Below are 15557 nucleotides of genomic sequence, written 5' to 3' on the forward strand. Positions count from 1 at the left end.
GTCGCGATCAACAAACCCTAAGCGGCAACGGAACAAAGAACCCTAAAAATCACCGATCGACTGTCGGCAACTAAGATGACTCTGATACTAATTTGTTATGATTTTTGACAAAGAAGAGACAAAAATAAGAGATAATTTATAAAGAAGTTTAATTGTATTCTTTAACTTCATTTTTACCTAGAGTACAAATAATATAATTTATAAGAACATAAATCTCTAAAAAAAGAACTCTATATATGACACATCTTAAAACATCTTATACTAAAAATACTGATTTTTTTTCTCCTTAGTATAGCCTGCTAATCATAACCTATTATTCTAACATCCTGCTAAATCAAGTCTGATGAAAATATACAACGAGATGAATACATAACACACCTAACCTCAGACAGTGCATTCCTCGTGTTAATCAGAATTTTAACCTGGCAAATGATGGATGTAAAAGCAAAATTTTAACCTGGCAAATGATTTGAGTCAGCAGATTCAATTGCAGCCCCAGTTTCTTTTCTTTTCCTTTTTTTCTTAACCGGTCAAAGTCGGCTCCAGATTCATTTTTTTTCCTTAACCGGTCAAATTTCTCCTGAACCGACAAACCATGTTATTCCACATTACTTTATTGAAATAAATTGACATGCGTTTTTTTTTTTTTTTTACTTTTATTCGCATGCGAATTTACGCTAGTAACGAGATACCACATTATTTTATTCGCATATTTTGACATAGAAGTAACGAGATTTTTTTTTTACTTTATGTGTTGGAAATAAATTGACATTTTTTTTTTTTTACAGAGCCGGGTCAATTTATATGAATTCGCATCTTCTAACATATCTCAAAGTTTGAGCTAAGTTTATTTGTTTATTGTTAATATATATATTTCTTAAAAACAAAAAAAGAGAGTTAGGGCCAGATTAACTGTACAGTTCTCATTAAATAGAGTCACATATTGACTCTGCGACCTGAAAAAAATAGAATTCCTCCAAAATATAAGTGTTTTGGTTTATTTATTTTTTTCCATTATGGTATTAAAAAAAAAAAAATCGGGTTCTATACCCCTCCGCTATTGAAATTGGAGCTTTTAACCCATTCGTAACAGTTTTTTTTTTTCAACACCAGGTCAAGAATTATACAAATAAAATGAATCCAGCTTAAATCATTAAACTATATCATAACTTTTTTAAGATGAATCTTAAAAAAAATATGACAATTTAATCAATCTGTCATGAACTAATTAAGTATTTAAGTTAATTCACTCATCTATCTGAAATTCATTAGATTTGTAAATAATTTACATACTAAGTGGAAAACCTACGAATTAAATAATTATTTGTCTATTGCTGAAATTTAAATAATTCACAATTTATTTACGAACCTGATTGCAGTGGGAGAGGAGATAGTTTATTTTTTACAGTTGCAAAGATTAAATATTATCTCTGAAGTACTTAATTGGTAAAATGTTGGGGACACTTTTGGTCAATTATATACATGAAACACGTTGCTTAATTTCTTAATTAATGGAAGAAATACCAATCTAACAATCTTACATGAAACACGTTGCTTAATTGCTTAGTAATTTATATTTTCTTAAAATAATGTAACCAATAATTATAATTTTTATATTTTATGATATTATTTAGCTAATGTGTTTAGAATAATATATTAACTTATTGAAATATTTTTTTAGTTAGGATATTATATAAATTATTAATATATTTGAATAACTTGTTATGTGTTTATCATAACAAATAAGCATTACGGGTAAGGCTAATTAATATATACTTAATAAATAACTGTATTGTATAAGTAAAATTAATTTTAGACAGAATACGAATATAGAAATAGCTCGAGATGAGTCACGCTCTCGTTCCAAATCCTAATTTTATGTTAGATGAATAGAGTGGGAAAAATAACACGGTGGAAATTTAGTGGCGAAATCCTAATTAATCTATATTTCAAAAGAGTGGCGAAATCTCATAGAGCATCTACAGAAATTCAGAAACACAAAGTAAAAGAAGAGCGGCGGAATTTAATTTTAATTAAGGTTTACGTTTGTTTGTATTTTTAAAATTACTATTCATTGTAATTTTGAGATAAAAAGCAATAATTTATTTATTTTATATATAATTTGTACACAGTTAAAATTATGTTTAAGAGAAAGACATTAGATTCTTATTTCAAGATGAAGGAAAGCGACTTAAATTCTCAAACACCGACAAAAAAATTCAAGTCTTAATAATTAGATTTTTGATCCAATTCCACATGTGATGAATATCGATCAAGAGCAACATCTACTCTGAAATTTCATTTTAAATCATAGGTCAAAAAACGTTCAAAAAATGAATGCACTAAAATTAATTTATTAACCTTCTAATTTTGACCGCTTGACTTTATACTAAATTAATTTGAATGTTTAAAAATTTCACATGTAGATGCATCACATGTAAGGTAGGCGGGTTTCAACGGTTCGGATTCGTCATTTGAAATCGATTTGATGAGTTTTAGAGTTAAGCTCACCAAAACTTTGGTGAGCTTAAGAGCACCCTAGTTCTACTCTAAATTTCATGTTTTTAGTTTAATTTTGATAGACATGATATTTTATTGGTGCTAGTTATTTATTGTATTTTTTTATGAATTCAAATAGTGAAAGATTTTGTGTTGTAAAATTTTTATTTTTCATTGTTTTCCTTTAAATGATGTTTAGCCCCTTTATATTCAAATTCTGATTCCGCCCTGTGCCTGTGACATGATGGAATTGAACAGCATAACTAATTTTCTTCACTAATTAAATATTATATTATATCTTAATATGAAAAAAAATTAATAGTTATTTCATTACATGTAAAATGCTTCTAATAATTCTGTTTCTGATATTAAAAGTTTAAAACTGTTATAAATAAAATAAGTTATGGATGGATACTCATTTGCAACTCTTTCATAATTACTTCAAAACTCCTCATAAAGATTTATGTTATTATCTTCTCATTTATCAATACAATTAATTTACAATGGCTTGTTATTTACATTATCTACCTATAAATAGAGAATGTAAGATTGTATTCGATATACAGACAAAAAAAATATAAGAATAAGAGATAGCTATCTTATACATTGTCAATATCTTGTTTGATTTTTTTATCTTTATTTTACAACAAAAACCCTTTATTTATTTCTTTTTTAATTATGTGGGACTAACACAGCATGTCCCGATTTTTTTATTTATATCCAAAATTTAAATTAAATTTTAAAAATTAACCGAACCGGATTTCAAATTTTAAAACTACCCAAACCGCTAAACGGTTAACCGGACCCTATGTTCGGTTAACGGTTTAGCGGACCAAGGGTTCGGTTAACCGTTTAGCGGACCAAGGGTTTGGGTTCGGTTAACCGTTTAGCGGACCAAGGGTTTGGGTTCGGTTAACCGTTTAGCGGACCAAGGGTTCGGTTAACGGTTTAGCGGACCAACAGTATGGATTCGTTGGTTCGCTGAACCGTTAACCGAACCCAATTTTTTTTTTTTTTTTTTTTTTTTTACTTTTTTTTAAAACAGAAAATTTTTAATTTTTTTATTTTTCTATTGAAAATATACATGAAAATTCGTATTTAGATTTATCAAATTTACACCAAAACATTTTGTAAATCAAATATGAAATTTAAAATTATAGAAAAATACACATACACATACACATACACATACACGTATACATATACATATACATATACATAAATAATATACGGTTACCAATTTTTTTTTTTTTTTACTTTTTTTTAAAACAGAAAATTTTTAATTTTTTTATTTTTCTATTGAAAATATACATGAAAATTCGTATTTAGATTTATCAAATTTACACCAAAAAAATTTGTAAATCAAATATGAAATTTAAAATTATAGAAAAATACACATACACATATACATATACATATAAATATTCATATACATATTATTTTAAATTTCATATATAATATGTATATGTATATGTATATGTATATGTATATGTATATGTATATGTATATGTATATGTATATGTATATGTATATGTATATGTATATGTATATGTATATGTATATGTATATGTATATGTATATGTATATGTATATGTATATGTATATGTATATGTATATGTATATGTATATGTGTATTTTTCTATAATTTTAAATTTCATATTTGATTTACAAATTTTTTTGGTGTAAATTTGATAAATCTAAATACGAATTTTCATGTATATTTTCAATAGAAAAATTAAAAAATTTCTGTTTTAAAAAAAAGTAAAAAAAAAAAATTGGTAACCGTATATTATTTATGTATATGTATATGTATATGTATACGTGTACGTGTATGTGTATGTGTATTTTTCTATAATTTTAAATTTCATATTTGATTTACAAAATTTTTTGGTGTAAATTTGATAAATCTAAATACGAATTTTCCTGTATATTTTCAATAGAAAAATTAAAAAATTTCTGTTTTAAAAAAAAGTAAAAAAAGTAAAAAATAAAAAATAAAAAAAATAAAATAAAAATTTGGGTTCGGTTAACGGTTCAGCGAACCAACAAATCCATACTGTTGGTCCGCTAAACCGTTAACCGAACCCTTGGTCCGCTAAACGGTTAACCGAACCCAAACCCTTGGTCCGCTAAACGGTTAACCAAACCCTTGGTCCGCTAAACCGTTAACCGAACCTAGGGTCCGGTTAACCGTTTAGCGGTTTGGGTAGTTTTAAAATTTGAAATCCGGTTCGGTTAATTTTTAAAATTTAATTTAAATTTTGGATATAAATAAAAAAATCGGCAGCATGTCAGGCAGCATTTAATAGCAAGGAGTAAGGAGCAAGGCAGTAAACATCGCTATCAAAAATTACTAAATAAGTGTAAGCAGTTTAAAATTTACCTACCCAACCCACTCACTAGTTATCAGAAATTAATTTCCCATTGAATAAGCAATTAGTTTTCCAACAATTTCTAGAACTCAACTTGTCAATTCGGGCTATCCCTAACTAGCTAGCACCTAACTTAGTTGTCAATTTATTTAAGATTTTGCTTTATTTTTATTCAATTGCTTTTTGTAGGTCAACAAACAATAGCTTAGTCACAGACAATGCCAATGCTAATCACCACCTAAGAGGAATGCTGGTTTGTTGTGGTGCTTTCTGTGTAACCATTCATGCACGAATTGGAAAACAACTTTTAAGTGCATATTCAGATAAAAGTAGTCTCGAATACGGATAAGAATACAACCATAAAATTTTAAATTTTAAGAAACTGCTATATTACAGTATCATATAAAATTCAAGTAATAATGCACTTATTTGGTGATATTTTGTTTCCATTTAAATATATACGTTTTTATTTAGTACAAATGTCTATAATCTCACATTGTTCCTATATATAATCTTCACAGTACAAACATCATTCTTATAAATGAAAAAAAAAAATTAGGTTTTATATCTCTTCGCTTATATTAAGCACGTAGATGTACTTATATGTCAAAGACTGATTAAAAAATGAAATTTTAGATTGAATATCAGCTCTTTGATCAAATAATTTACCTTTTTTATGTTTTTTTTTTTATATTAAGCACATATTTGATTCTATGTATCGTTTTTTATGTTTTTTTTTATATGTGGAAGTCTAAAGACACATACTTATCATATGCAAATTGATTGATAATTGATTGGTCGTGTTTTTATTTATTTCCATATTTTTCAATAAGGAATGTTTTTATCATTTTTTTTATAAATATATGTTTAATTTATTAAAAAAACATATATGTTATTTAATCAAATATGTCATTGAAGAAATGATATTTATGCATAGATGTTATTCAAGAAATGTTATTTATCATTTAGTTTAAAACTCGAAAGTATTTTTATAAAAATATGTTATTTTGTATGAAATTTTTTTCTCTTATAATATGTTTCTAACAATGTGCGAATAACTTAAACATTACTGTCATATGAATTTATGAATCTTGATATATTACAAAATACTATTCAGATCGATTGTGTGAATTTTAAAAGACATCCGATGCACAAGCTCTAATAACATATCTATATATAAACTTCTTTTTTTCTTTAGTTCTATTATATGATTTAATTAAATGTAAAATCAAATTTACCAAACATTCAATTGTCAGAAAATTATATATGTATTCAAATACAATCATTTAAAAATAATAATAACAACAACACGCTATAATTTACTAAATGAAATAGTGCTGATTTACTCCATGATCTAAGCATTTGATGTCATTTTCATTCACTACCTATATAATTATTGCACTAGTAACAACTAACAAGCTTTACCATATAAAAAATGTTTGTCACTGCATCTAGGCGTATCTTGCATGAAAAAGATGATGGTTGCTTCTGATGATTTCGTGATTTTATCGATTATATATACTCCTTAGGCTTGCCAGACCTAAGTTGCCGATTTTTTTATTAATATCCAAAAAACAAATAAAATTTTAAAAAATATACAAATTCTGAATAAATTTCAAAAAATACCCAAACCGGTTATCCAATAACCGGATTTGGGACAAATGTCCAGTTAACGGATTCCCGGACTCAAAAAATAAATCCGGTTAACCGTTAACAGGAAAGTTATATTTTTTTTAAAAAATAAAAAATCCGGTTAATGGTTAACCGGACTCATATATATATATATTTTTAAAGTTGTGTTTTTTTTTAAACAGAAATTTTTTTTTTGTATTGAAATATTAGAAATGTTGAATATATTTCTTTAAAAATAGATGAAATACAATATAATTTGATTTATTAGAAAGACTGCAACAAATAGCCCGGATTAATATTTTTCAGGCCGGATTTTTCGCGGTTGTAAGAAAAATTAATATATTTCTTTATGTGTTATTGGAAAAAAAATAAAAATGCTTAGATTCTGAGTTATTGATCCCGGTTCAAAAGTCACTTCTATGTAATCCAAAAAATATTGTGATCCTTCTAGGACATTTAATTTATAAAAAGTTGTATATATTTTAATAATTATTTTTTAATAACAATAATTAAATAACTTAAAGTTTTTGTTTTTTTTTCAAAAATAGATACAACTTTTCATAAATTAAATGTCCTAGAAGGATCACAATATTTTCTGGATTACATAGAAGTGACTTTTGAACCGGGATCAATAACTCATAATCTAAGTATTTTTATTTTTTTTCCAATAACACATAAAGAAATATATTAATTTTTCTTACAACCGCGAAAAATCCGGCCTGAAAAATATTAATCCGGGTTATTTGTTGCAGTCTTTCTAATAAATCAAATTATATTGTATTCCATCTATTTTTAAAGAAATATATTCAACATTTCTAATATTTCAATACAAAAAATAAAAAAATTTATGTTTTAAAAAAAAACACAACTTAAAAAAAAAAAAATGAGTCCGGTTAACCATTAACCGGATTTTTTATTTTTTTTTTTTTTTTTTAAATATAACTTTCCGGTTAACGGTTAACCGGATTTATTTTTTGAGTCCGGGAATCCGTTAACCAGACATTTGTCCCAAATCCGGTTATTAGATAACCGGTTTGGGTATTTTTTGAAATTTATTCGGGATTTGTATTTTTTTTAAAATTTTATTTGTTTTTTGGATATTAATAAAAAAATCGGCCTAAGTTGTATGGCATTTTTTTTTTCCATGATAAATTCGGAAGTACCAATCAAAAGGACTGTACCTTAGTGCTCAATGAGAAAGTTAATGCGCTACAAAATATCACAACTTTATAATTTTATTTACATTTCAAAATTGGTGATTCAAATTTTGAATTGGAACTATATTTTTACGAGAAATGCATCAATATTAACTTTTATTATTTAAAATTTAATTAATCATAGTCAACTAATTAACCACATCATCTAGTACAAATTCCAAGAAACATAAAATTTACAACACCCTTTATAAGAAAAGAATCAAGATCGACAATTTGAATTTAATGTTAAAATTTATCTTTTAAAACATAAATAAATAAAAAGTTGTGGTATCTTGTAGTACCAAAAAGTCTGTGATACCATCCTCCTTATCTGGAGATGGGATTTCAAGATTCTGTTTTTTTGATCGAAATCTTCTACTCTAAAATGAAAGTATCATATTCACGAGTCTGCATCATCTGCATTAACACAAAAGAGTATATTTTGAGTTAATACATATCGGTCGTCTGATTATAAACAGAGCCCATCCAGCTCCTGCCTAAAATATAGAGGGTCTTTAATATTAATGTGGATTTAATTAGCATAAATTTTGAAGCTGATCAGACGGTTCAGATGCATTAACCCAAAAGATTTATTTTTGAGTTAATGCAGAAATTCGTATCCACTTCTGAATTCTGATGTCATTTACACGGATTTTTATTTATATATAGCAACAAATTTATCCAATGCATTAGTTCAGTCAATACTAATGAAATATTAAAAGTGTTGTTTTAACTTTCAGTTCAGATATATATTTACAGTCAATACTAATGATACTAAAAGTGTTATTTTAACTTTCAGTTCAGATATATATTTCCAGTTAATACTAATGAAATACTAAAAGTGTTGTTTTAACTTTCAGTTCAGATATATATTTATTTTGAAGGCACCGTAAAATATTTTAACCCAAAATAACAGTAAAAACGAAGACCGGAAATGCCTGCCACAGAGAATCCCAATGTTTAGACTTTGGTTGCCGCACATCAATATATATATATATATATATATATATTTTTTTTTTTTTGTCATTCAATTTAAATGTGTTCAGGCTAGTGGTTTGCTAAACCCGTTAGGGGTTGAACCCGTTTTGCCCGGTCCGTACCCGTTACCCGTGGTACCCGTACCCGTTGCCCGGGTACAAACGGGTAGACGGGTAATAAACGAACCGGACAACATAATTTTGAAAAAAACCCGTTGTACCCGTCTACCCGCCAACCCGTACTCGCCTACCCGTACCCGTCTACCCGTACCCGTACCTGACCCGTTACAAAATTTGAATTTCAAAATTTTTTTGGCGGCACCCTATAGAATTCAGATCCAGTGCAATACCTGACTGAGTAGAATGAGATCTGAGTCATCAATTTTAATTTGGCATGAATCTCAAAACGGACCCCTATATCTAAACTCCATCCGGGGTGTCCTTTAACTTGGCACGAATCTCAAAGCATAAAAATTCAGAAAAAAACAGAAAAGAAAAAAAAAAAAAAAAAAAACCCGCCCGTACCCGTCAACCCGCAACGAGTACGGGTAATAAACGGGTAGGGTAGTGGTTTTGGAAAAACTACCCGTCTACCCGTTGCGGGTTGTACCCGTACCCGTCCTACCCGTCTACCCGCCCTACCCGTTACCCCTAACGGGTTACCCGGAATGAGTCACGGGTAACCCGTTAGCAAACCACTAGTTCAGGCCCGAGGGCCAATCCCGTCCCTGTCAGGGGAGATGCCAACCATCTCTCCTTTCTACGAACACTACCGCACATCAATATCAATTGCCACTTTTTGTCATAAATGAAGAAAGAAAGGAGATCTTGGTAGCCGCTATCAAGTTTTTAAAAAGAAAGAAAGGAGAAAAACTGCCACTTTAGACCAATAGGACTGGAAAAGTTGGACCGGTTAAATGATGTAGAATAAAACATGTGATGTAAAAACATATAACAAAACAAAAAGATGTCTTCTGGAACAATAGACTTCGTAAATAAGTTAAACGTTACCGGTCAAGCTTGCTTACACATTTCAATTCCAACAATTATTTCTACAGTCCAAACTACCACAAGCTCAACTTTTGCACAAAGACCCCTCATTTGCCTAATTGTTTGAACGTATGTAGAAAATTTGGCATTTTTATGGTTGAATTATACAAACTTTAGAAAAGCAAAATTTCTATTAAGATTCTATACATATGATTTTAAAAAAATTATGAAGATGGCTAAACACTTTTGCATTACCTTAAAATCTGCCCCTATATAAATTGAACCAGAACATGGGTATATATGCAATAACTGAACTTCTTGGGGTGGGATAGCATTAAAGTGCAAATTGTAGTGGGCCATGGTATTAGTAACTATACCCATCAAGGTATGAAACGAAACAGATCATAAATACACAAAAACATTTAATTGTTGCACATTCTTTTCATTCCATCAACATTCATTTTTTACAAGTTACAAACCAACCAGAAACCATTTTTGGTGCCATGAAGAAATGGCCTCCTCTCCTTCTCTTAACCTTCTTCTCTCTCTTCTCTCTCTCTACATGCAGTACAGACACCTTAACCCTCAATTCTTCTCTCACCAGTAATGAAACCTTAGTTTCATCCGGCGGAGTCTTTACTCTCGGCTTCTTCCCTTCCGGCAGTAACCAATACTTAGGCATATGGTTTACAAATATGGTGCAACAGACAATTGTTTGGGTTGCAAACCGAGACAAGCCGATACCAGACTCCACCGGGGTTCTTTTCCTCAACTCTACCGGGTCGAATTTACAGCTCCAAATAACAAGCTCCAATAAGGTGCTCTGGTCTTCAAGTGTTTCATCTAATTTGGTAAATCCTGTTGCACAATTACTAGATACTGGAAATTTTGTTTTGAAGGAGAATAACACAAACAACACTGTGTGGCAAAGTTTTGACCATCCGACTGATACGGTTTTGCCAGGTTTAAAAATTGGATTTGTATCCGGTCAATATAGAAATCTTGTTAGTTGGTCTGGCTCGGAGGATCCTTCGTCTAGCAATTATACATTCAAAGTGGATCTATCCGGTTTCCCTGAATACTTCCTTTGGGATGGGTTGGAACCGGTCTACCGAAATGGACCGTGGAATGGGGTTCAATTTAGTGGTGAACCCGAAATGGATTCTGGCAGCACCTTTACATTTGATTATGTATCAGACCAAAATGAAACGTACTACACGTATTATAACAACAATTCATCGATCATGTCACGACTTGTGTTGAACCAGTCTTATATCCAACGGTATGTTTCTGACGGGACGGGTTCGGGTTGGACCCTGTATTGGCAAATTCCAAGGGATCAATGTGACAGTTATGATCAATGTGGGCCATATGCGCTGTGTAGTACGAATACTTCAAATATACCGGATTGTGAGTGCTTGACTGGGTTTGTGCCCAAATCTGAGAAAAACTGGGAGCTACGAGACACATCAGCTGGGTGCATCAGACGGGTTGGGTTGAACTGTACTAGTGACGGGTTCATAACCATTAGTAATGCAAAGTTGCCCGATACGACAAATGTAACGGTGGATACTACGATTGGGCTGGAGGAGTGTAGAAATAGGTGTCTGATGAATTGCTCCTGTACTGGTTATGCGAATTCTGTTATATTAAATGGGGGCAGTGGCTGTGTGATTTGGGCAGGTGACTTGGCTGATCTAAGGCAATTTAGTTCTGGCGGTCAGAATTTCTATTACCGAGTTGCTGGTTCTGAAGTTCCAGGTACTATTTATTTTTCCTTGATATTTCAGATTTGTTTGTTGGAAAGGTTATTGAAATAAATTGTAGACCCATCCCCTAAAAGAGCCCACTCAACACAAAATTAAAAGAGTTTATTAGATTGACAAAAGCAACCAGTATATTGCTGTGTACCAGTACCTGTCATCACTAGGGGAGGATACTATTTGTTTACAATACTGTCTTTTGAGAAAAGTTGAAAATTGTTGAATTTTATAATTCCGAGGAGAAAAATATTTTGATTATTTTCTGTGTATTTTTACAAGGTTCAAGTGCTATTTATATTACGAAGGCTCTTATAGCTAGCCATATATTATACCGTTGGTATAATTTCTGTTTTTGGTATGCTTTGGTACCTGTGTACCAATCCACTGTTTGTTATATTCCTAATTCTAGTAAAGCAGAAAAGTACATATGCTTTTACACTTGATAAAATCCTAATCCTTTGATCTATGATGAGTAAATCTGAGATCTTCTATTATATTTCAACAAAATTAATAAATTTTGTTGCTTCCTTGCTAAACAATTGGATTTTGTTCCTTTTTTCATTTTCTTGTGGAGACAGTTACAAGCAGTATCAGTACTGGTGCGAAGAAGAAGAAGAATAATGCTGCCATGATTGCGATAACTGTAGTGTTGAGTTTAATAATTTTGGCCTCTGTTGCGTACCTTATTCGACGAAAGTTGAAGAAAAATCATGGTAAGTAATTAAGCATCCAATGGTTTTAATTCGACGAAAGCTATCTCAGATTGTTACAGACTGATGGGTTCAAAATAAACATAAAGACCTATATATGTAAAATGGATAAATGACGAACTAAAATAAGGTTACTTCAATTCAGTATTACCATTAGCTTAAAAATACTGTCGTGTTTATCAGGGTTAATATGTACCCACACAAAATATGCCAAAGTAAAATGATGTTTTCTTGCATCATTGGTCTCACTGGTACAAGGCACACATTGCCTGTAATGTACTGGTACATGGACTGATTAGGAGATATCAATATTTTATTCCTCCATAGTAAATATTGCTCGTTTTGTTTTCTTTTCTGACACTGTTGAAATGTCTCACCAGAATTAAAAAGTTTGTTATTTCTTTAATTCAGAAAATGTGTCTTATTTGCAAAGACCAAGACAGATTTCATTTGACTCAGTCCGGCCACTGGCACCGGCGCGGGATAAAGGTCTAGAAGAGGGATCTAGTACTGATCATGGAAATGATTTAAGTCTCCCACTATATCATTCAAGTGTTATATCTGCTGCTACAAATAATTTTGCTCTGGCAAATAAACTTGGCGAAGGTGGATTTGGCACAGTTTTCAAGGTATTGTCAAAGAAAGTATTTTCATGAAAACCAACAAAAAATTAATGTTTATAATCAAAGGTCCTTTGATGTACATTAAACCATCTATTCTTGAAAATTATGATTCTTGGTAGTGTATAATACGAACACCTTTTTCTTTTCTTTTTTCCTGAAAACGGATGGTTTTTTTAATGGTAGAACTGGTATTGTACCAATTATCATCATTTTTTAAAATAAAATAAAAGGGGCTTTCTAGCAGTTTGTCCTCATAAATTATATATTTGCTAAAACAGGGGGAGTTGGAAGGAGGAGAAAGAGTAGCAATAAAAAGACTAGCAAAATTCTCGACACAAGGTGTTGATGAGTTCAAAAACGAAGTAATTTTAATCGCAAAACTTCAACACGTCAATTTGGTGCGATTGTTAGGGTGCTGTATTGAAGGAGAAGAAAGGATGTTAGTTTATGAATACATGGAGAACAAAAGCTTGGATACATTTATCTTCAGTAAGTCTTTCTTATATACCCTCCAAAAAAATAGAATTTGCAAACATGTGCATTTTTTTTACATGCCATTTCTTAAATATACTGTACAAACAAACAGTAAAGCATGCCCCTGATACTGGTACTGGTAAAGCAATTTTTTGTACTTAAAAGCCCTTCCGCAATTTAAAAATTATCAAAGTTTAGTGTGGTTTATGCATTAGTGTAACTTTTTTGTTTATGAGTTGCAAATATTTGGGTTTTTTCCTGTTTTGATATAATTATGTTTAATCAAAATTTCAAACAGATAAAGAAAAATCTTCTCAATTGAATTGGCACAAGCGGTTTGAGATAATAAAAGGGATTGCTCGAGGGGTTCTTTATCTCCACGAGGACTCGAGATTGAGAGTCATTCATAGAGATTTGAAAGCCAGCAATGTGTTACTCGATGAAAATATGAACCCTAAAATATCCGATTTCGGCGTCGCAAGAATATTCGGTGGAGATGAGAAAAAATCATATACAAACCGAGTTGTTGGCACATAGTAAGTATAATACATCTTTTTAGTTAGTTAAAATTCAGAGGTTTCAACGCATGTTCGACATGAAAGTTTTCATATATTTTGAAAATTGTTTACTAATAAATGAGCATATTGCAGTGGGTATATGTCACCAGAGTATGCAATGGATGGTGTTTTTTCAGTAAAGTCCGATGTTTTCAGCTTTGGCGTTTTACTCCTCGAGATTATTAGTGGAAAGAAAAATCGGGGTATTTTTAGCATGGAGCCCTTGCTAAATCTCCTCAGCTATGTGAGTTATTACTTCTCGTTTTATCACTTTTTTCTGTTCACTAATAACACAAGTTTAATTATTATTTTGAATACAATTTTCCAGTCTTGGACCTTATGGAAAGATGGCAAGGCATTAGAGCTACTGGATAGCTCCATTTCTGGAAGCTCGAACGGCAATTTACAGATCATCAGATGCATCCAGGTGGGCCTTCTATGTGTTCAAGACAGACCAGAGGATAGGCCCCACATGTCAGAGGCTATATTGATGCTAAACAGCCCGAATGCACATATACCGCAGCCAAAACAACCGGGTTATTTTAGTGACAGAGTTGTTAGCGACATGGAATCATCATCGAGCTGCACGGTTTTTGATACAACGGTTACTATTGTAGAACCAAGATAGCTTGTGTTGTGTGTATTTTGATATTTTGTTCTTCTTTGATTTTGTATAGAAATTTTGTCTCTACAGATAGGAAGTTCTCTTATGAAAATACAGCAGACAAATGATCTGGCATGATCTTTATAGGCAATTTTGTCTCTACAGTTTTCTCAAATAGCATAATTATGATGGAAATGCAAATTATCTGGTAATTAGAAATGAGTGAGTCTATGGTACTATGCATATCATGGGTTGTTACCGTGCTACGGCTCTATATTCGAGTTTTCAAATCCTAACGATCGATCCGAACCGTTCATCTTGTTCTCTATATTAATATGTGTTTGGAGACCAAATTTTACATTTTTTTTAAATTTTTTTACTATTTTTTTAGATTTATTGAAAATCACTGTTTTTGGATGGTCCAGAATTTTCAGATCAAGTGATTTTCTAAATATCTAAAAAAATAGTAAAAAATTTCAAAAAATGTAAAATTTGGTCTCCAAACACATATTAATATGGAGAACAAGATGAACGGTTCGGATTGACCGTTAGAATTTGAAAACTCAAATATAGAGCCGTAGCACGGTAACAACCCATGATATGCATAGTACCATAGACTCGCTCATTAGAAATTATAGAATTATGAGGGTATAATAGTGTAAATGTGCTAAATCTTTTAGGTTCATTAAATAAAACATTTAATATCTCTCTTGCTTCCGTTTCCATTTGTGGTGTACGTACCTGAGTTAATTCGAGCCGAGCGACTTAAGTATATCATTACAGTTTTTTTTTCCTTTTTTAAGTATATCATTTCAATGTCATTTACTCAAATTACATAAACAAGATGGAATGCAAATGATTTGGTAATTAGGAATTATAGAATTCTCTGAAGGTATAATAGTGTAAATGTGCTAAATCATTTTAGTGCCATTAAATAAAACATTCCACAGCCTTTGATCTATTAACTAAATTGAAATGGATTTTTTTTTTTTATATGAGAGATCGTAGATTCTAAATTCGGATGGAAATTCTTTATGAATATTTAAAGATGAAACATTTGCCTTCCATTTTTATTTTTAAAAAAATTATTATTATACATGAATTTTTACCTTAAATGGAAAATCGGTCTCAAACTTTCCTATGATACTAATCCATTCTGA

At 30.6% G+C, this 15557-nt stretch overlaps 1 protein-coding gene and 1 non-coding gene across 4 annotated transcripts; one reads left to right on the forward strand and one right to left on the reverse strand.

The window, feature by feature from the left end:
• Window positions 1-9366: 9366 nt before the first annotated feature.
• LOC144553654 (U6atac minor spliceosomal RNA) lies at window positions 9367-9446 on the reverse strand. Its single transcript, XR_013511424.1, has one exon. It is a non-coding gene; the product is annotated as a U6atac minor spliceosomal RNA (small nuclear RNA).
• Window positions 9447-10102: 656 nt separating this feature from the next.
• Window positions 10103-14522, forward strand: LOC144552894 (receptor-like serine/threonine-protein kinase SD1-8). Of its 3 annotated transcripts, none has more exons than XM_078300920.1 (7): window positions 10108-11427; window positions 12008-12142; window positions 12551-12768; window positions 13041-13251; window positions 13535-13772; window positions 13887-14037; window positions 14122-14522. In XM_078300920.1, exons 1-7 carry the CDS (start codon window positions 10170-10172, stop codon window positions 14419-14421), a joined length of 2511 nt encoding a protein of 836 aa, XP_078157046.1. In that variant the 5' UTR covers window positions 10108-10169; the 3' UTR covers window positions 14422-14522. The 3 variants fall into 3 exon arrangements, with proteins under 3 accessions (XP_078157047.1, XP_078157046.1, XP_078157048.1); XM_078300922.1 differs by having other exon boundaries at window positions 11292-11427; window positions 12004-12142; XM_078300921.1 differs by lacking the exon at window positions 13887-14037 and having other exon boundaries at window positions 10103-11427; window positions 14122-14288.
• The last annotated feature ends 1035 nt before the right edge of the window (window positions 14523-15557 follow it).

The sequence above is a fragment of the Carex rostrata genome, chromosome 4, assembly GCF_964058835.1.
Source record: "Carex rostrata chromosome 4, lpCarRost1.2, whole genome shotgun sequence".
Classification (NCBI taxonomy): domain Eukaryota; kingdom Viridiplantae; phylum Streptophyta; class Magnoliopsida; order Poales; family Cyperaceae; genus Carex; species Carex rostrata.

Excerpts from the sequence above, each read along its gene's own strand:
- LOC144552894 (XM_078300920.1), top strand. The coding sequence starts at position 10,170 with ATGAAGAAATGGCCTCCTCTCCTTCTCTTAACCTTCTTCTCTCTCTTC. Across the intron at positions 11,428-12,007 it reads TGCTGGTTCTGAAGTTCCAG|TTACAAGCAGTATCAGTACT; the intron begins GTACTATTTATT and ends TTGTGGAGACAG. Across the intron at positions 12,769-13,040 it reads GATTTGGCACAGTTTTCAAG|GGGGAGTTGGAAGGAGGAGA; the intron begins GTATTGTCAAAG and ends TTGCTAAAACAG.